The 20,295-nt window shown below is 45.4% G+C and overlaps 8 protein-coding genes across 8 annotated transcripts; 5 read left to right on the top strand and 3 right to left on the bottom strand.

Moving 5' to 3' along the window:
• Positions 1-184: 184 nt before the first annotated feature.
• N7469_005289 (glycoside hydrolase family 32 protein) lies at positions 185-1,979 on the bottom strand (the record flags this gene model as incomplete). Its single annotated transcript, XM_056644209.1, has 2 exons — positions 185-570; positions 626-1,979. 2 exons carry the CDS (start codon positions 1,977-1,979, stop codon positions 185-187), a joined length of 1,740 nt encoding a protein of 579 aa, XP_056501023.1.
• Positions 1,980-2,556: 577 nt separating this feature from the next.
• N7469_005288 (uncharacterized protein) lies at positions 2,557-4,227 on the top strand (the record flags this gene model as incomplete). Its single annotated transcript, XM_056644208.1, has 1 exon — positions 2,557-4,227. The coding sequence occupies one exon, from the start codon at positions 2,557-2,559 to the stop codon at positions 4,225-4,227; it is 1,671 nt and encodes a 556-aa protein (XP_056501022.1).
• Positions 4,228-5,074: 847 nt separating this feature from the next.
• Positions 5,075-6,817, top strand: N7469_005287 (alpha-glucosidase; the record flags this gene model as incomplete). Its single annotated transcript, XM_056644207.1, has 1 exon — positions 5,075-6,817. One exon carries the CDS (start codon positions 5,075-5,077, stop codon positions 6,815-6,817), a length of 1,743 nt encoding a protein of 580 aa, XP_056501021.1.
• Positions 6,818-7,450: 633 nt separating this feature from the next.
• Positions 7,451-9,420, bottom strand: N7469_005286 (glucose-6-phosphate dehydrogenase; the record flags this gene model as incomplete). Its single annotated transcript, XM_056644206.1, has 9 exons — positions 7,451-7,563; positions 7,628-7,999; positions 8,061-8,345; positions 8,401-8,485; positions 8,544-8,741; positions 8,814-8,852; positions 8,911-9,165; positions 9,222-9,242; positions 9,331-9,420. The coding sequence occupies 9 exons, from the start codon at positions 9,418-9,420 to the stop codon at positions 7,451-7,453; spliced, it is 1,458 nt and encodes a 485-aa protein (XP_056501020.1).
• Positions 9,421-9,438: 18 nt separating this feature from the next.
• On the bottom strand, positions 9,439-9,763 carry N7469_005285 (uncharacterized protein; the record flags this gene model as incomplete). Its single annotated transcript, XM_056644205.1, has 2 exons — positions 9,439-9,589; positions 9,720-9,763. The coding sequence occupies 2 exons, from the start codon at positions 9,761-9,763 to the stop codon at positions 9,439-9,441; spliced, it is 195 nt and encodes a 64-aa protein (XP_056501019.1).
• Positions 9,764-11,510: 1,747 nt separating this feature from the next.
• N7469_005284 (uncharacterized protein) lies at positions 11,511-13,139 on the top strand (the record flags this gene model as incomplete). Its single annotated transcript, XM_056644204.1, has 1 exon — positions 11,511-13,139. The coding sequence occupies one exon, from the start codon at positions 11,511-11,513 to the stop codon at positions 13,137-13,139; it is 1,629 nt and encodes a 542-aa protein (XP_056501018.1).
• A 477-nt stretch (positions 13,140-13,616) lies between these two features.
• Positions 13,617-14,450, top strand: N7469_005283 (60S ribosomal protein eL33; the record flags this gene model as incomplete). Its single annotated transcript, XM_056644203.1, has 4 exons — positions 13,617-13,644; positions 13,788-13,797; positions 14,047-14,243; positions 14,332-14,450. 4 exons carry the CDS (start codon positions 13,617-13,619, stop codon positions 14,448-14,450), a joined length of 354 nt encoding a protein of 117 aa, XP_056501017.1.
• A 3,028-nt stretch (positions 14,451-17,478) lies between these two features.
• N7469_005282 (DUF2406 domain-containing protein) lies at positions 17,479-18,850 on the top strand (the record flags this gene model as incomplete). Its single annotated transcript, XM_056644202.1, has 5 exons — positions 17,479-17,671; positions 17,737-17,814; positions 17,942-18,067; positions 18,137-18,190; positions 18,255-18,850. 5 exons carry the CDS (start codon positions 17,479-17,481, stop codon positions 18,848-18,850), a joined length of 1,047 nt encoding a protein of 348 aa, XP_056501016.1.
• Between the last annotated feature and the right edge of the window lie 1,445 nt (positions 18,851-20,295).

Genomic DNA, 20,295 nt, shown 5'->3' with positions numbered 1-20,295 from the left:
TTAGCTATATGGAGTTACTATATGGGTTATTGATAGATCGAGTAGGATATAAGTTGAAATATTATATCAAATGTATTTGCTCTACTACCTGACAGGGGAGTTTTGATTAAATGGTTGCACCGCAGGCAGCATCTATATCCAATACCAGGTAATGTACTAGCTAAGTATAAATCTCAACTTCTATCTATATGGCAATCCCATCCCACAACTTTGCAAAATCCAGCTCCGTCGGACCATTGTGGCTCGATCGTAATCTCTCATCTTCTGAGAGTTCGTCTTTTGCAAAAAAGCGCATACCAAATGTTTCCTCCCCCGCATAAATACGAGTCGATATCGCAGTCCGACCATTGACAAACACTTCCAGAACGGAATTATCTCTCCATGCCCGAATGTTCAATGTTTCCGTTGTATCTACGCCGTCAAAACTTCTCGTTGTAAACAGTGTGTGAGGCGCTACCTCGGACAAACTATTTATCAGCAAAGACGAATCGGGTCGAGGAAAAGATGGCCGGGACACCATGAAGGTTTCATCTTGTGGCATGAATGTCATTGTCGTTGAGTTTCCAAAGTCTATAAATTTCAGTTAGTAAATTTCCTAGGAAACAGTCTTATCTAAAAACCTTACCCTCTGAATGGCCTATTGATAGCCCGGCTTGAGAGCAATTTTTGGAGATTGCGAATGAGCATTCAAGCTCCCAATACTGACTTTGTAGATTCTCTCGTGAAAACCCAACATCGACAGAAAGGCTACCTAAATGCGAGCGCTCCAGTTGGGAGAAATTCACAGACGAAGACGCTCGGAGATGCCGAACAAGTGGCTTGTATGGCTCACTGGCAAGGGTTTGGAGAGTAAACGTGCCGTTTACCTGTAAATCAAGCTTCACAGAGGATATAGTGGCCAGATCAGAAGCCAATGCACCAACTACATTGCAAATAGTCTGTAAACTAAGCTCACGAGGCATCGACAACATGCCACTCCAACCTTGTTGGTAACGAAGATTCTCGCATAAATCTTCTTCAGTTATCCAGCCCCAGACAACTTGTTTCTCGGTTCTCGGGTCAAAGAAAGAATTTGCTGCATATAGACAGCCATGATCGAGATGACCTCCAAATCCATATGATATACTTGGAGATCCTGTAGATTCATCTTTTTGAAGATCACCAGACATCCAAAGTTGACCACGGCTTGGCCGCGATGGACCTGCGTTTCTTCGATGTTCTTCAAGATTACTATATTTAAGACATCCTTCTGTCCCCATGATAAGAAAATTATGGGCTGAGTTGGCGTCTCCTTTGCCAGACAAGGACACAAAGTTTGTCACTTCCCAGTTCTTCCCCAGATCTCCCGACCACCTTGACGGTCTGAAGTTTAGACCAAAATTTGCAAGAGGACCAATGTATCTCCAGTCGGTCACATTTGTTGGATCAACCATATAAAGGAAGCTGGTAGGAGTAACATCCCTGATGCCTCCAGAAATAATGCCAAACAAAGTTTCACTGGACTCAATGCCCAAAGCTTTGCACATGTTAGGCCAAGGGGCGCAGAACGGGTCTCTCCAGCCAGTAACATCGAGGCCCAAGGGCTCACCCGGTAGAATAGGATTCTTTTCACTTTTCTTCCAAGTCTCGCCCCTGTCTGAAGATGTTGCAATGCTCAATGTTTCACAGCCACGTTGGTGTGGGATAGTATGATGTATTGGAAGGGAACTGACGGAAGTATAGATGTAGTTGAGAGATTCATCTTGTCCCTTGACGAAGCACCCTGTGAACACCCCCTTAACGTCGTAGATCTTGTCTGGAGAGAGAATAGGATTGTCTCTTATCTTCCACGAAATCATATCTTCCGAGGTTGCTGTCCCCCAAGCAATATCACCCCAATCTGGACCACTTGGATTCCACTGAAAAGACACATAATAAAGTCCAGTAGAAGCATTATATCCAGGCGCACATGGGTCATTGACCCAACCTGTTTGAGGCATGAGATGGAATGATGGACGCCATCTCGTAGATTTTTGGGTAAGACTTGTCAAGACGGACTTGGAATCCTCCGGTGTAGTGATTCTAGTCGAGCCGCAGGACAGAGGGTCATACGAGGACCCCCCGGAGCTTGATGTACTCGTCATTTCTCTGAGATAGGTTGAAGTAGTTCATGGCAATATGGAGGAATTTTTTTCATGTTTTTAAAAGCAAAGAACTTGACCCTCATCAGAACGGCGATATACCGGGAGCTTCTAGCAATTTGAATTTCGCCGAGGCTTTGCCGAAAAGTATACCAACCGCCTCCAGTTGAAGCTCCCTCAAACCTAACCGACCCGATTTCCGACTCGTGAGCTTCAAGTTTCCCCGTGGGGTGTTCTCTCTAGAGTTACAGTCGGAGAATGCTTGCAAGTTAGACATCGAGTACTCCCGAGGAATTCCCATGGTGTCCGTGTCCTGAGTTTCGCCGTGGAATTTCGCCTCATCACAAAGAGATAAAAGTCAAGTGTTCTCCATGAATGGCATATCGAGAACAGGCATTTCAATTAATGAGTCTTCAACTTTGAGAGTCCAGAAACAATGGATCATTCTACCAAGTCTATCGAAGCCGACAAGGCAGACATCAGTCATGTCGAAACCATGTTCGAAGAGAAAGTACCCACAAAACTTGAAGAATATCAGCTTGCCGACGTCGCACCAAAAGAGCAATGGCGAAAGTTGTGGGGATCCATTAAAGCCGAAAAACGATTCTGTTGGTGGACGCTCTATACCATGCTTCTTGTATTTAGCTGGGGATATGATGCCGGTTTATCAGGCGTAGCCATTGCGTTTCCCGAATTTCGAAAGGCCTACGGAAACTACTACGCCGTGGGCGATGAATACGTGATTCCAGCCTTGTGGCAGTCTCTATGGAATGCCGCTTCAACAATTGGTCAAGTCTTTGGTGGCTATGCGGCTGGACAATTTGCCGACTTCTGGGGACGTAAAGTCCTGCTCTACGCATCTATTTTTATTTCGTTGGGATCATCATTTGCTCTTGTCTTTGCTCCCAACCTCCCGGTTCTATTTGTTTCGAAGCTTCTTCTCGGTCTATCTGTTGGCCTTGCAACTGTTTTGCCGCCTCTATATGTCACGGAAAATGCGCCTACGCATCTTCGCAGTGTTGCATCGTCCTTGACCAACGTCGTGATTGTCTTTGGTCAGTTCTGTGCATCTATCACTGGATATGGTGCGTCAGGAATCCAGGGAATCTGGTCTTTTAAACTGGCCTTTGTCATGACATTTGTGATGCCTGGGATTTATCTTTGCGGTCTTCCTTTCCTCCCTGAAAGTCCGGTCTGGTATATGAAGAAAGGCCGTGAAGAGGATGCTCGCAAGGCTATTACCACGCTTTACGGTGCTAGTGTCGATATCGATACTCGCATCGAAACAATTAAAGCGGAGCTTAGACAGTCTGAGGACGAGCAGTCTGCCGCCACTCAGACAAGTTGGAAAAGCATCTTCAGTAAGGAGCATCGCTCCCGCACGCTAGTTGCTGTACTAGGGCTTCAATCCCAGAACTTCTCCGGTGGATACTTCGCCAACACATATCAAACGTACTACTTTCAATTGATTGGACAGGCGGATTCATTCCAATTGACCGCGATCTCTTCGTCCCTTCAGTTACTGTCTAACTTTGTCGCTGTTTGCTTTTCGGACATCATCCCACGCCGAAAGGGCCTTATTGGTGGAGGAAGCATATTGATGTTTTGGTCTGTGATTATTGCTGGGGTATCAATGGCTCCAACAACCAACACATCTGCCAATATTGCTCTCCTGGCTTTCATGATCACTTGGTCGATGATATATACGGCCACGGTTGGCTGCTACGGGTGGGCAGTAGCACAGGAGACTGCAGCCCAAGTTACGCGCCCAAAGACCATCTCGTTTGTCTTGATATGTCAGCAGTTAACCGCTCTTCTGCTTTCATCCGTCTTTCCATATTTCATCAATCCGGATGAGCTTAACTGGGGAGGCAGGGTTATGTTCCTGTTTGTGGGAGCGGAACTATTCATCATGACCGGTCTGTACTTCTTCCAGCCAGAAACGAAGAATAGATCGAATACGGAGATCGATATACTATACAGTAGTAAAGTGTCACCGCGGAAATTTGAAAATTATCTTGTCGTTCAAGATCAAGTAGTCGAAAGGAAGAAGAAGCCAGGCTTTTTTGATGGACTTGCTAAGCATGTTGGAAGGACTGTTTGTTAGGAGACGCCAGATGGGACGAATGAGTCAATTACGAGCCAATGGACTAGATATCTCTAATGACCATACAACATTTTTGAGATACTTCTTCGAACACATCTAGATTATTAATGAACTGATATCAAAGTAGAATACTATACCCCCAATCTACCAGGAACTTCAACGTGGAATAGAGCAGAATATTTGATCGTGTCTCTATTGAAATTAGGCATGATCAACCCCCTGGAATACAGCAAAATTATCTTAACAGATCCACTACTAGATCGTAAAGCTCTGAGTCCATCCTCGTTTAGTCGTCATTACCCCCGGTACAATGTGCGAGTGGTTAAGTCCGACGAGATATCAGACGCACGGCCTTGATCATCCACAACAGGTTCGAACACAGCACGTGCTCGGAGAAACCCTTGAGAAACCATCAGAAATCTCCTGAATAACTGCGAACTCACTGCCTGAGGAATAAAGCAAGAGCTTAGTGATCTAGCAACTACATGACCTACCTTGAATCCGAGTTGCGGTTAGACTTCAACGGAACTTCGTCGGGGAAACTCGTCACGAGGTCAAGATGTCGATGAGTATCGGCCTCCACGACCTCTCCTCTTTTCAAGAAACCTCAATTTAATTTCTCCGAGTCATCCCCAAGTTCTTCCTAGAACAACCCGGGTTGAGCAATCTCGGTGTCTGAAGGGAGAAGTACGAGCATCTCAATGCACCCGTCCTGCACTATTTAAGTGCATTCCAAACCAGCCAATACCTTAACCTTCACACCAAACAAATCCAATACTCAAGACATCTGCCCTTCTTTTTCCCTTTTGAAAAATCATTCAATATACTCTTTACACCACCAACAATCATGACAACCATCCCAGTCGAAAAAACCTGGTGGAAAGAGGCAGTCGTCTACCAAATCTACCCAGCCAGTTTCCTGGACAGCAACGGTGACGGTCTCGGCGACATCCCCGGAATAATCAGCAAAGTTCCATACATAAAATCACTCGGAGTAGACGCCATCTGGCTCTCTCCAATCTTTGCATCACCTCAAAAAGACATGGGCTATGATGTCGCAGATTACCGCTCCATCCACGCACCCTACGGCACAATCGACGAAGTTCAAATCCTAATCGACACACTTCACGCAAGTAACATCCGTATCCTCATGGATCTAGTCGTCAATCACACAAGTGATCAACATATCTGGTTCAAAGACTCCCGCAGCTCCAAATCAAGTCCCAAGCGCAATTGGTATATCTGGCGTGACGCTAAATATGATGATAAGGGAAATCGCAAGGAACCTAACAACTGGAAGTCTATTTTCGGTGGCAGTGCGTGGGTTTTTGATGAAGGGAGTGATCAGTATTACCTTGCTCTTTTCTTACCAAGTCAGCCTGATTTGAATTGGGAGAATGTCGAGATGAGGAAGGCTACGCATGATGATATGCGATTTTGGCTTGATCGTGGTGTTGATGGGTTTCGAATCGATAGTATGAATCTCATGTCTAAACATCCTGATTTACCAGATGGGAAAATTGTCAATCCTGATGAGCCCTATCAATCTGGCGCTGAGTTCTTTGCCTCCGGTCCAAAGATGCATGATTATATCCGTGAGATAAGGACAGAGGTACTGGATCACTACGATGTAATGACAGTCGGTGAACTTGGTTTCACGAAGGACGAAGAATCTGTCAGACAGTATGTTGCTAAGGACCGGCATGAGTTGAGCATGCTGTTTACCGGGGACATTGTGGATATGGATTTTGGAATTGCCAAGTATGACCGGGATGATTTCCATCCTAGGAAAATTCGGCATATCACTAATCTCTGGCAAAATGCTATGCCGAGGTTTAACGGGTGGAATACTATCTACCTTGATAATCATGATAGTGGACGCTCGTTATCACGCTATGCATCTGATGCTCCGCAGCATCGATCGAACGCGGCTAAAATGTTGGCCACGTACATGACAACGCTGAGTGGGACTCCGTTCATGCTTGCGGGACAAGAAATCGGCATGGCGAATTTGGGGAAAGATTACAGTGCAGAAACTTATATTGATGTTGAAGGCAAGAATCATTATAATGAAGTTTTGAAGAGCAGAGGTGGGAATGTCGAGAAAATGGAGGATGTTCTCCGGGAATTGCAGCTGAAGGCAAGAGATCACGGCCGACTACCAATGCAATGGGATAATTCACCCCAGGCAGGATTCACTGTTGAAAGTGCTCAGCCATGGATGACTGTGAATAAAGATTTCAAGGAATGGAACGTTGCTAGTCAGCTCGATGATCCTGATAGCATCATGTCATACTGGAAGCAGATGCTCGCGCTGCGAAAAACATACAAAGATCTTCTCGTCTATGGATCGTATACTGCATTTGATGAATCCGAGACAGGCGAGATGGTTCTAGGATATGAGCGTGAGTGGACTGAGACAGGCCAAAAAGCCGCTGTGCTGTTGAATTTCTCCGATCAAATTCAAAGGGTTTCTATGCAGAAATATAAGGGCTTCAGGATTCTGATTTCCAACCAGAGTCATGCTGGCCTTGTGAAAGGGGAATTTGAACTACAGCCATATGGCGCAGTAGTTCTTTTAAATGAGTGAATGCTAATTCAAACTGATAGAGGCTTTGAATTACAATGAGGAATAAAGTCTTTTTTGCGCGGTGATATAAATGTTACTTTCTATACTGTAGCCAAATCTAGTCTATCCAGACGCCGCGTCAACGTCGCCAAGAGTGATCATAACCCTACCACAAGTTGAACCTATGAACCTTCCCTCCAATTCATATATTCAATATAAAAGAAATAAGTTACTACTAGCATTTCCAAGTGTTTCCATTAACAAATACATCATAATTTATTGCAAATAGATCTTTTTTTGTCCCCACAAACATGGGAATGTTTGTGGATGCGAACTTTAATGTTGTCTACTATATACTTTATCAGTCTGAAGAGAAGCACTAATAGCGACCCTACGATTCGATAACTGCTCGAGAAATGCGTGATGAATATATCTTTTAATTCCTCATCTCAATTTCCTGGCAAAAGACGGGATGCAGGTAGATTTATCGTAGCAGAAACCGAGAGTCAATATAGAAAGATCATCATGAGAAGGGTAGTAAAACGCGAGGAGGAAAAGGTAGGATTAGAAAAAGAAAAAGTGGATTTTATTCGCCTTCATATCCCGCATCCCATATCGTCGTTATCAAAGTTGCAAAGCTAAATCATATCTTCCCTACAGTCTGTTAGGGGCAGTGTTGGTGACAGGCCACTGGTAGCCAGCGGCATCACTGAACTTGTAACCATATGAGGCAGTGAAGTCATCGAGGACGGCGGGTCCGCGGGAGCCTGCGAGGAAATTACTGTTAGGCCACTGTTTTGAGCATAGCGAGTATGGAAATAGTTGACTCACCGTAGGGGTATTCCATGGGGATGATCTCCTTGTTGTCATCCAGGTAGTGGAGAAGAGGGGTGAAGATGCGCCAGCTGGCATCAAGCTCGTCGTCACGGACGAAGTTGGAGTGGTCGCCCTTGAAGGCATCCAGGATCAGGGACTCGTAGGCCTCGGGGATCTTGAGGTCAGAGAAGCGGCGGCGGTAGGTCAAGTCCAGCTCGGTAACCACCGTCTGCATGGACAGACCGGGCAGCTTGGAGTTCATCTTAATGTAAACGGACTCGTTGGGCTGCACACGGATGACCAGCTCGTTGCGGGGAATGTCCTTGAAAATGCCGGAAGTGACATCCTTGAACTGGATGCGGACCTCGGTCTTTTGCTCGTTAAGGGCTGCGGTAAACGTTAGTATCAACAATGACATCGAACTAAACAATAGAATCAGTCGGCTTACCCTTGCCGGCCTTGAGGATGAAGGGCACACCGTCCCAACGCTCGTTCTTAATATAAGCAACCAGGGCAGTGAAGGTAGGGCAGCGCGACTCCTTAGGAACAGTGTCGTCTTCCAGGTAGCCGGGCTTGCTGCCGTCCAAGGAACGACCGTATTGACCAATGATGACATTCTTGGGCTCAATTGCATCCATTGCGCGCAGAACACGGACCTTCTCGTCACGGATGTCCTCAGAGGAGAAAGAGATGGGGCGCTCCATGGCGAGCAGGGTCAGAACCTGGAGAAGGTCTGCAGAATGTTAGCAAATGATTCTTCTCAAGAAAATATGGGTAGCTGCGCATACGGTTTTGCATGACATCACGAATAATGCCAAACTCGTCGAAGTAACCACCACGGCCCTCAGTGCCGAAAGGCTCCTTAAATGTGATCTGCGCATCGAGTTAGATCTATCATTTAAATTCTTCGGACATCCAATAAAGCTCATACCTGGACGTTGTCAATGTGGTGACGGTTCCATGTGGCGTTGAAGAACTCGTTTCCGAACCGCAGGATGAGGATGTTCTTGACCATCTCCTTACCAAGGTAGTGATCGATACGGAAGATCTCCTCCTCCTTCCAGTTGGGGTCCAGAGCCTTCTGAAGGTCGCGGGAGCTCTGCAGATCCTTGCCGAAAGGCTTCTCAACCTGTTGGGGTGTAAATATGACACATTAGCTCCGGAACCTCGGCATCTCCCAAAGCTCGGCACAACGACTTACAATAATGCGGGCAAGGCCACTCTTGGGGTAGCAGTTGCGCTTCAATTGCTCAGAGACAGTAATGAAAACACTGGGGGGGTAGAGCCATGTAGAAAACGCGGTTCTGCTCCTTTGATTGGCGGCCCTTCTCGACCTCCTCGAGGTGGTTGTTGAGGTTGATGAAGGATTCATCTTGGTCGTATTGGCCAGAAACGTAAGTGCACAGTTTGCAGAACTGATCTAATTGCTCTTCAATCTCTTTTGTGGGAACCTTGATGTAAGAGCGCACGCGCTTCAAATATTCTTCGTGGTCCATCTTCGTGCGCGCATATCCGACGATCTTAATGTCCTTGGGGAGGAACTTGTTGCGAAACTGGAGAGGTCTAGTCAGCGAGGCGACATTGTCGCGTTTGATCAATAATCACGTACAAGACCGAACAATGCCGGGAACTATAAAAAGTGATACAGTCAGCGTCTGGAATTGTCACGGAGTAACGAGGTCCGAACTGAACTAGGACCGGAGTTAGGGGGGACGAACAGTCTTCTTCTTTGCCAGATCACCGGATGCACCAAGCACCACGATGATGGTGTCATCCTTCAATTCGATGGTGCTGAAAGCCAAAGCCATTGTTAGTTGTGGACAGAGTCAAGTCGTAGGATAGACAGAATTTGCAAGACGGAGATTAGATGGCGGGGTTCGAGCGGGGTCCACGGGAAGGTAGAAAAGGCCAAAATGGACAATTTGAGAAAGGGGAGAGAATAATGGAGCTTGAATTGAGATAATTCCAAGCTGCGCTCTTTCAAATGAAATGCTGGGGGTAGATGGTAGGTTGAAGATGCAAGAGAGCGTATCGGCTGGCGTCAAGCGGAGGGGAGAGAGGGGGAGGTGATGTCAGAGTCAAAAAAAGGGAAAAAGAAGATGCTTACCCGGCATTCTGGCGCCCGTCGTCCTGGGAGATAATGCTGGACATTTTGCAATACACGAACGATGATGATTTACAAAATGAGGGAGGGAAGGTAAGAAAGGGAGAGAGGAGGGAAGAAGAAGAGGAATGGGCGAGAGGTTGTTGGGAAAGAGAGCACTTCGCTCCAACAGGTTCCGGCGGAGCAGGTACTTTTTAACGGCAGTCGCTTTTCACAGCTTCGATGGTGGGGCTGGGTATTTTATGTATGATTATGACTTCAGAGTATTCCATTACTGAGTATATTACATCTATACAGTATGAATATTTCCTCTCATGGTTTGACTATAATTTATGTTCATAGTCTATGAAACTGCTGCTAGCCTAATTGGTACTTTTGCTGTTATCTTGGTGATAGCATCAACTACACACAAAAGTAGTAATGGCAGGAGTACCTTGTTTCGGGCGATTACCAACTATGTACGGAGTACATACTTTGCCTTCACCCCCCCCCAATCTTTTGATCTTTTCGGTTTGATTATATTTGCTTCTTCAGCCACTCTCACACCCGATGTATGTGCAACCCAAGCCAGCCAGCCCAATAATATCAAAACTTCCAAGGTTCTGGAAAAACTACATACAGGGTCAGCTGATCGACGATACGATACATATACAGGGATGCAGTGCTCCGTACCGTCGAAACCGAAACAGCCTGAATGCAGTGTGGAGTTAAGGACCAGATAAAAAAAGGGCTATCCCCGACTGATGGGTTGCGGTCAGCGTGAGTGGAGCTACAGTCTGAGAAGTCCGGTACGTACAGTGTTGCATACAGGCAATCAGTACGGAGTATAACTATCATGAATACTGTCCTCTAATGGATGAATACTTATACCATGAGTTGATAAGTAGCTAATAAATGCAGTAATCAGCATCAATACTCACTACATAGTTAACCTAATACAAAACATAATATCTGAACAAGAGTATACAAAACTCAAGAGTACTGATATATGATCGGCATTTGTCATCCTCATACCAGACGGATTCTATTTTCCCGCGCTGTTCCTCCGACCACACGGCACTCGGCCCAACGCCGCATTCGGCCTCCCTAATTATCCGCCCTGAAAGTTACACACAGGTACACTCTATACATACTTTGTACTATGTATCTACACTCTCCTCAACTGTACAAAGTACGGAGTATTCCATTGATAACCGAACTCGTACGAGGGATCCGCCCGATCTCCCGGTCAATCATTCTGCGTGTTCCCGGTGGGGTACCATGGATGATATCTGGATTTCCCAATCAGTCTACCCGGTCTGCAGAATGGACTCGGCCTATATCCCGGAGATCCTGTCAGGGCAAACAGTGTCAGCCGCAATAACCAGATGTCAATCATATTTGTACAGAAGTCGGAGTACATTGTAGAGAGTCATTCGGTCGTGATCATGAACCATAGATCATGATGATGATCAATATAGCAATGCAGCCATAATCAACCTGGACATTTGTCGTTCAAAAACCGATATTACCGATATCTCATAGTCAACCATCAGATCGTGAGAAACTCCGGTGTCGTCATGTTGAACTCGGGCAGTTTTGTCAGCTGGCGGCTTCCAGGCTGGGAGACTCGGACTACTGTTGCCCGGTTCTGTCAGCGGACTCCGATGAGGTGATTTTCTTGCCTGATAAACGAGGCCGACAAAGTATTTTCGCCTTAACGTAATTCCCAAACGAGCCGCGCACCCAAACGAGCCGCGCACCCCATCAAAAAACGCGTAATTCTAACCACCCCTACCATTTCAACCACCCACCATGCCACCAATTCGCACTGAATCTAGCTATACGCGTGCAAATCAAGAGGGCAGGCTATTACTTGCTATCCAAGCACTCAAAAATGACGCAAAACTGTCTGTTCGACGCGCTGCACGTATTTTCGAAGTCCCTGAGACTACCCTCCGCGAACGCCGCAGTGGTATCAACGAACGCGCTACCACTCGTGCAAATAACCATAAATTGACTCAATTGGAAGAAGAATCTCTAGAAAAATGGATTATCGCTATGGATGATCGTGGAACAGCCCCTCGGCATGAATTGGTGCGAGAAATGGCCAATTTACTACTCTCTCAACGTGGCAAAACTTCTCCGATTAGGGTTGGCAAAAATTGGGTCACCAATTATATTAAACGCCATCCAGAGCTCGATTCCTGTTATACACGCCGTAGAGACTATCAGCGTGCGCTCTGCGATAATCCGAAACTTATTCAGGGGTGGTTTAACCGTGTACAAAAGATTATTTGCGAATATGGTATCCATCAAGATGATATATACAATTTTGATGAAACTGGTTTTGCAATGGGTCTCTGCAGTACTGCCAAAGTAGTAACACATGCTGGTTACTATGGTAGAAGAGCCAAAATCCAGCCTGGTAATCGTGAATGGGTTACAGCAATTGAAACAATTAACGCCAGTGGATGGGCACTTTCTCCTTTTATTGTTTTCAAAGCTAAAACCTATGATTCGGCCTGGTTTTCTTCACAGATTGACTATCCTCGCAATTGGCATATCGAAGTCAGTGATAATGGATGGACAACCAATGAAATTGGCATTCGATGGTTAAAAAACCATTTTATTCTATTGACTTCCAGTCAGACAAAGGGTAATTGGCGTCTTTTGATATTAGATGGGCATGGCAGTTATATGATAGGCCAATTCGATCAGATCTGCGAAAAGAATAATATTATACCAATTGTTATGCCGCCGCATTCATCCCATTTACTCCAGCCGCTTGATGTAGGCTGTTTCTCTATTATCAAACGGGAGTATGGTCAATTGGTTCAATCAATGATGGTTAACGGTTTAAACCATATTGACAAACTTGATTTTTTGTCCAATTATCCTCTTGCGCGTGCTAAGGCATATACAACATCAATTATTCAAAGTGCATTTGCTGGCACTGGTCTTGTTCCTCTCTCTGCACAGCGAGTACTGGATAAATTGAATATCCATATTGATATTACTCCTCCAGGTAGTAGAGCAGGAGAGAGTGGTAGTAGTGGATTTATTCCATGTACACCTCAGAAACCTATCGATATTCAACGTCAAACAAGATCAATTGGCAAATTATTACAGCAGGCCAATCAATCAGATATCGATATTGAAAAGGCTTTAATCCAAATTGAACAATTGGCGAAGGGGGCACGCGCAAGTATGCATAACAAAACTCTATATTTAGCCGATCTTGATCGAATACGCACTGAAAACACTAAACAACGACGGAAACGTGCTATCCCTAGCACATATATACACAGAACTGAGGGCTGTACGAAGGAACAGTGGGAGAAGGAGTCTATTCAGGCCAATACTACTACCGATGTAGTAGCCTCAGAGCCTAGTGCGGCAGGGCAATACACCTATCAGAGGGCCCCCCCCGCGCTGTGGTAAATGTGGAACAATTGGGCATAAAAGGCCAATGTGTAACGTTTAGTTTGATATATTTTTCAATCTCATAATGGTGCTGGTGGTCGAGTAATATTCATAAATAGTAGGGTAGGGTGGGCGGAGTGCGCGGCTCGTTTGGGTGCGCGGCTCGTTTGGGAATTACGTTAACACCTTAACACCTTGTATACTAGGTGTCTATAAGTTCCCCATGTCTGCCTTAAGGCCTTATAGTAAAGAGTGGAGTCGGGACGGACAAACCCAATTTCCGGTCTTCGTGAAGTGTGCTCACATGACCTCGCTTACCCTGTCGCTAAGGTCCCGATCGGGTTAGGGCGGATTTGCCCTCACACCTCCCAATTTGATTGTGCGCTCGACTATCACAAAGCGACGACAACCACGACAACCGGGAACGACTTCTGATCTCTTGCGGGTCTTTCCTTCGACACTTCCTTGCCCGCTGCTCAGAGAAGAACCGTCATTATGTCTTCGGAACAACAAGGACACCGCCGTGAGTGCGCCCTGAACAAGAGTCGTTGATTGCAGACGATTCGAATTCGATGCTTGAATTCGAGATCCGTCCACGCGCATCGATCATCATCATCGAAAATCATATGGAATCAGTGTATGCTAACATTTTTGTCCTCTTTTTAGTTTACGTCAAGTAAGTTACATATCACCTTCACTCAACGCACATCTGTCCACATACCATTCCCCCCCGAATTCAATGTCAAGATTGTCGATCGAGATGGATTTCAAGAACCGCACACAAACGCGAACACTCCGCCATGGAAATGGGAAATCGAATCTACTATCGCTTCTTTGCACACACACACACACACACGCACATCTTTATATACACTTGATTTGTCGCGAATGTCAGATCAGAGGATTAATACGGTTTCTTTTATAGGGGACGCCACCTGAGCTACCAGCGTTCCAAGCACGCCCTCACCCCCAACACCTCCCTGGTTAAGATTGAGGGTGTTGACGACTCCAAGGCCGCCAACTTCTACCTGGGCAAGAAGGTCGCTTTCGTTTACCGGGCCAAGCGTGAGGTCCGCGGCTCCAACATCCGGGTGATCTGGGGCAAGGTCACCCGCCCTCACGGTATGCCATTTACTTGAAGCGAGTTCTGTATCAAACAGCGCTCGAACTTCTCTCTTTACTTTAAGCGCATTATACTAACGACCTCCAGGCAACTCCGGTGTTGTGCGCGCCAAGTTCCGCAACAACCTTCCCCCCCAAGTCCTTCGGTGCTACCGTCCGCGTCATGCTCTACCCCTCCAACATCTAAACGGCTTTCTCTGTATCTAGTGGGCGATTCTCCCTTTCGTGCAGACGGCGCCGGCCAGGCAAGGAATTAAAAAATGTCGACGGAAACGCGAGCCGTTATGTTGATTTGATTGGGAGTTGGGCGGTTTGTGACAACGTTTTTACAATGTCGTGGGGAGTGAAGCAGGCAGGGCCATAAACTAAAAACCACAACCGAGCCCTACGAATCAAAAGAAGAAAAAAAAAAGAATTTTTATTTACCAACACGTCTTTTCCACCACCAACAGAACCTCTTTCGTGTTTTTTTTTTCTCGATCTCTTTATCTCTTGATTGAGATGAGAGGAGGGAAAGAATGAAGATTCTCTTTTTATTCGTGCATTTCTTCTTTGTTTTTCTTAATCTCGGGACCATCTTGATGAAATCGGTGGTCTGTGACGGAATTCTTGTGAAACGATGATTCTTGTCGTTTTTCACGGATTCTTTCCTCCCCCTACTTTTCTCTCCTGTATCTGACGCTTCTTACACGCCAAATTCCATACCATTTTGACATACCCGGTTTATTGAGTCCAAGTGTCTTTTTTTTTGCCTATGCCTGGCTGCGTTCATCTTTTGTTATAGAGAATTGCATGTTTTGCTCTGGCTACTCCCCCAAGGCATCTATTAATATACCCGTGACCACCGAATGCGCCTTATCATGTCCAGTATAAACAGTGTCGTTTTTGTAGATTGTCCCATGCAGTATCCAGTATATGACTGGAGTTTGAGCAGGGTCAACGGCTAAATTGGATATGCTGAATCACATCGTCCAGCTCGAGTCCACTTAGACTCGAGCTCAGTAGTGGCATAGTTTTGGTAGCAAGTCAGCGACACTGTAGGTGGTCGCCATACTTATTAGCGGCCACCTAGCCACTCCACGTGGGCACTTGGATCGTGCCATTGTGACTAGTAATGTACACATGGGCAAGATTCCAGACAGTTCCTACCTAGAAGTCTTGCGTAATGCTAGGATTCTCGTACCATTTACTAAATATAGTAATGGTAGTCTTATCAGTGGCTCAAATCCAGGGCTTAGAAGCGCCTAGACTTCCAGCCATGAGATGCGACGTTTTGACCAACGAGGCGATTTCAAGTGTCGAGACTTTAGTATTAATAGGAGTAATAGTAGGATTGAAACCCTCATGTTCAAGTCCTATCAACTAGCCACCTAGATCGTATACTTCAACCAACATGATTGTTACCTAGGTAGTGACAATGAGATTGGTGATTGTATATTCTGCCCTATCTCCAATATTTCAACAGGAGTATGGTCATGCAAACCGCACCAGGAAATGATACTGTACCTGATAGGTAGTTGCAAAGTAGGTTGTACAACGGTGTCGCTAGGATCAATTGATCTATATATCTAATAATGGCCCAAATAAACCTGCTGCACGGTACATGTAAGTGCTCGGAATCTCCAGTTCATCGATGGATCATCGTGATTAACGAGTGGGTCCTTCATCTAAATTAAAGTGTGATGATATCCGGGACCCATGTAGTGCTTAACATGTCTACTTCTTAAAATTTAGTTGTTTAATTCTGCAGTATGTAATAGACACTGATATACTGAACGCCTTGCCTGTGAATTCTCTTTTATTGAATATGTATGTAGTCTGATCATTCTGTTCGTTGTAACTAAGGCTATTCTATGATGGAAATTGATGAATGTATTCTAGGTCAATATCAAAGCTATTACTCGATTATTAGATTTCATATAATAAGCGTGTGTTACCGAGGTATTCTACTATCCTAATACATAACTTCTTGTAGTAGTATTGTGCCTGGTCTAGTCCCTCGGTAGATCACGGCTGGACCCAAGAGAATAGGAAGTGCCCCACCAATTGGAAGACGACGGATAAGTGCATCACGCGGCCATTGAGATTCTCGCAGATAATGGTGCATTTTCAGGATTTTTGAACATTCAGAGAGATTGTACAGGGTAAAATACTACACTAGCAGTGTAGTATGGCTAGTAGTATGCAATATGCATGGTGGTTGGTCGCAAGTTGAGTATCAAATGTTCAGTGCTGTATAGTTCATAGTCAAGTACTAAATCTATTATCTTCTATACTGTCTAGTCTGTTGATCAACATATTTATGCACCACGTCAATTAATTGGACAGCCGAATGAATTATATACTACTCTTCTATAGTTACTGTTACTACCATGACTTAACTACATAGTACTATGTACACTGGTTGATGTGCTATTTTGGGCAGAGCCGCTAAAAGAGGAACCTCGCCAATCGTAGCCGCGTACCACTCGGGCTGTGTTCCACGGTTCATGAGGTGAAGATTTGCATGGACTCTTATACAGTAGAGTCAATTAATACTGGGCATTAAATTATCATGGATGGTATTTATTGTTGAATGTAATGGTATTCAATTAGCTAGTATTAGTATAATGGGAATGTACTGCTATCTGGTAATATAATCTAGAGTGCATAAAGTACAGCATAGAGTGTAGTATATTAGTAGAAGTGTAATTGTATAGTTGCAAACGCCACTCAGTCTTGCGTGGCCCTCGTTGACTTTGCCTTTCTATTTAAACCATCGCCGCCCATTCTTCCTCTCTTTGCATTCTGGTCTTGCTGCCCTCCCTCACTTCAACTCCATCTCAGCTACTCCCTACTACGAAAGTACACCGTTGTACACCTCATCTCCGCTCTTTCAACGGCGCTCCACCTTTCCCTACATCCTTCCAGCCATCGCAATCGCACTCTCTGCTTCTTTGATCACCATCCTCGGCGTTGTGCGCAATCGCAAAACCCCATCCAACTCCCCCACGTATTCCCCCAGAAATCAACGCTCAGCGGTTCTCAGCATCTCAGACCACTTCAGTGTCTCACCTCGCACCAACGAACTTCGCGCCGGCTACTTTCATAGCGCTGCGATCGGCTTGGCAGTTCCACCTTTCATCACGGTCGCGCTCCACAACAGCCCAAGCTCAGGCGATCCCAGCCGTTTCAGAACCTGCCTTGATCTCGGACGCTAAGAAAGACGGTGGAAACCGCCCCTAATAAGAAAAAAATGGCGGCCCCCCAACCGCCCGTTTCTCCTCCTCCCCGCCGAAGTCGTGGTTTCAGTGTCAAATCGGACAATTCACGCCGAACGAGTTCCTCCGGTCATAAGAGTCACCTCTCAGAATCCCACGAGGAGAAAGAAAGGCGCAATTTACATACCAAAGCAGATCCGCTCGTCGCTATGAATGAGTTGCAGCCCAGTGCGTCCTGACCTCTCCAAATTCTCACCGTTCCACCAAACCGTTGAGCTGACCCAAATTCATAGATGACATTGCCCTGCAAAAATCCAATATGGGCTCTCTTCGAGATATCCAACATAAAGATCAATATGGCAATGTGATCAGTGAGTGTTTTTCCCCGTCAACGATTACCCGTTTCCTTATCTTCAGCCACATGGTTTTCCAGCATTCCAAATCTCCACTTACCTACGTCTACTGTATCCTCTACTAACCCTTGCGTTCTCGTGGTAGCCGATCCCGACTGGTCAAACCCAACCCGATCTCGAGCTGAGCGACCGCTGGATACCATTCGATCATTTGAAGCAGCCATTTATGGCACGTACAGTAGCAATCGACCCATCTCCTACGCCCGAACAGGTTCGTCTACCACTACACCTATCTGTAATAGCAATATTTTCCGAATTTCAAACTGATAATCCGAAACAGAAGATGCGGCGTCACAAATGGGAGACTTCAGTCGTCGAACAAGCTACCATGGAGGTGGGTCACTCCAAAAGAGCCACTATATGCCCTCCACAGCGGGAAGACTGACACATCTAAACAGGACAAGGTGGATACGGTCGAGCACCGGATTCAAATAACTACTACTACACTCGCAACCAATCGCGCCCTGACAGTCTCGCCGACGGCTACTACAATAACAACAATAACAACGCGGAAAACTATTACCCTTACCAACAACAACAAAATGGACGTCGACGCCCTGGACCTCGCCCTTCAATGGATCAAAACAGTTATTCCTATCAAAACCATAGCTACCAGCGATCCTACGATAATGTCACAGCAATGTCAGGCTCTGGATCCGGTAACACAGATTCGTACGGCCAATCGACAGATCCAAGTTCTTTGAATAGTTCCATGGATCAATTACAACAACACGCAATCCAACATCAGCAACAGCAAAGACTTGATGATCGTGCGCAGGAGTACGGATTTAATTTCGGTACGGGACCTACTCTCAATACAAAGGTTCCTCCGTCTGTCCCTGCGGCTGTCGCTAGCCCTACAAGCCCGATGAGTACGGCACAGCAGCATTTCGCTGCACCTGCTAGACCAATGCTGAAGAAAGCTGCCCCACCGGCTGGGGAGAAGGCGGAGAAAAGGAAGAGTTGGTTTAAGAGGCGATTTAGCAAGGATTAAACGTTGGTGAGAGATTCTTGAATCTTGAATTAATAGTTTAAAGAGGTGGCTTTAGCTATTTGCTCGTGGATTTTCTCTGGCGCTTTTGATGTGAAATTTTGAAATTCTCTTTTCTCGCGGGTATATTACCATGACCCCCTCCTTCTATGGCGTTTGATTGTTTTTTTTTTTCTGCACAGATATGGGATTTTGTCTGTGTCTTTTTGTTATGACTGCGGTGTTGGACTGTTCGGGCTGTTCTTATGAGTCATGATACATGGGATTTTGCTTTTGCTCTTGTCTTTTGTCTTTTGTCTTATGAATGGAATATGATATGGAAATGAGTACGGATTTACAATAGGACTGGATGAAATCTTTGTACTTGTGTTTTGAATGTCTATCTGAATGGCTTGATTGTGTATAGTTCATTTTCCATTTGATACATTGTATTATCCTTGAAATAACTCATTAGCATACTAGCATGTATCCAAAGATATCTGGCTTTGCTTGATGCCTTTTCATCCCTTTTATTCGTATCTCGAAATAATCTAGAGAGATGGGTAGTTTTATCAAGGGCAGTCATTAGCCCAGCTACCACAACATCCACATCCTTTTTTCAACGGCCCCTTGCATCAAAAACCAGCCACATCACTTACATACTGTATACTGTAGTTTCAGTACCTATTCATATTTCTGTAGCTTAGTCAAAAATCTCCGTGAATTAACCCCTGATCAAGACGTTAATTTGGCCTATCCCTTCACCTTTCGATTCCGAGGCATTCCACTGTGACTTGCCATGGACTCTATCTCCAAGAAACAGCCCCAGGTACGTAGTCTCCCATACTAAAAGTTCATTTCTCATGAAATCCAAGATAAGCCACTTCAACACGGCCCCTATCCTCGTGGAAAGTATCCAAAAATTGGACCCATGTCGTGAAGTGTATCGCCTCAACTTGGACCCATGTCAGGATTTACATGGTCTTCCGACTATTGTAGTCGTCGAAAAAGGTGAAAGAGAATCACTATGAGAGGCATTTCAACACGAGATTCGAACATATCACAGATCGAAAGACATTCAAGGCCTGGCCATTCCTACATTTTTCGGTCAGGGTACTTTCAACGATAGTCCTATTATTATCATGTCTGAAGTAGTTGGGATCACACTCCAGAAACTTGCTCATAGCAGTCTACCCGTTTCCCTGGAAGAGCTCATATCAGCTTGAGAAACCTGTGGCGCTTCTGCATTCGCATGGTGCAGAAGATTTAGATGAGCGACTGGATAACTTCATTCTCTACGACGGGGGTTGGGATCATGATTGTTGGCTTGGAACAAGTCGATTTTCCGCCGGATATTCAAGATCAGTTTGAGAAAAGTATTAATTTCGGGGGGCGTTGGTTCTCTTTTATATCTGTTCAGTGATGTAAGAGAAAGAAAAAGAGCAGCCTTGGGACAACAACTCTCTTGG

This window comes from Penicillium citrinum (genome assembly GCF_028827155.1).
Source record: "Penicillium citrinum strain IBT 23319 chromosome Unknown utg000004l:1.0-2404223.0:1.0-2405248.0, whole genome shotgun sequence".
In the NCBI taxonomy this organism is placed as follows: Eukaryota; Fungi; Ascomycota; class Eurotiomycetes; order Eurotiales; family Aspergillaceae; genus Penicillium; species Penicillium citrinum.
Note: the sequence above shows the minus strand (reverse complement) of the source record. Positions and strands in the feature narration are given on the sequence as shown.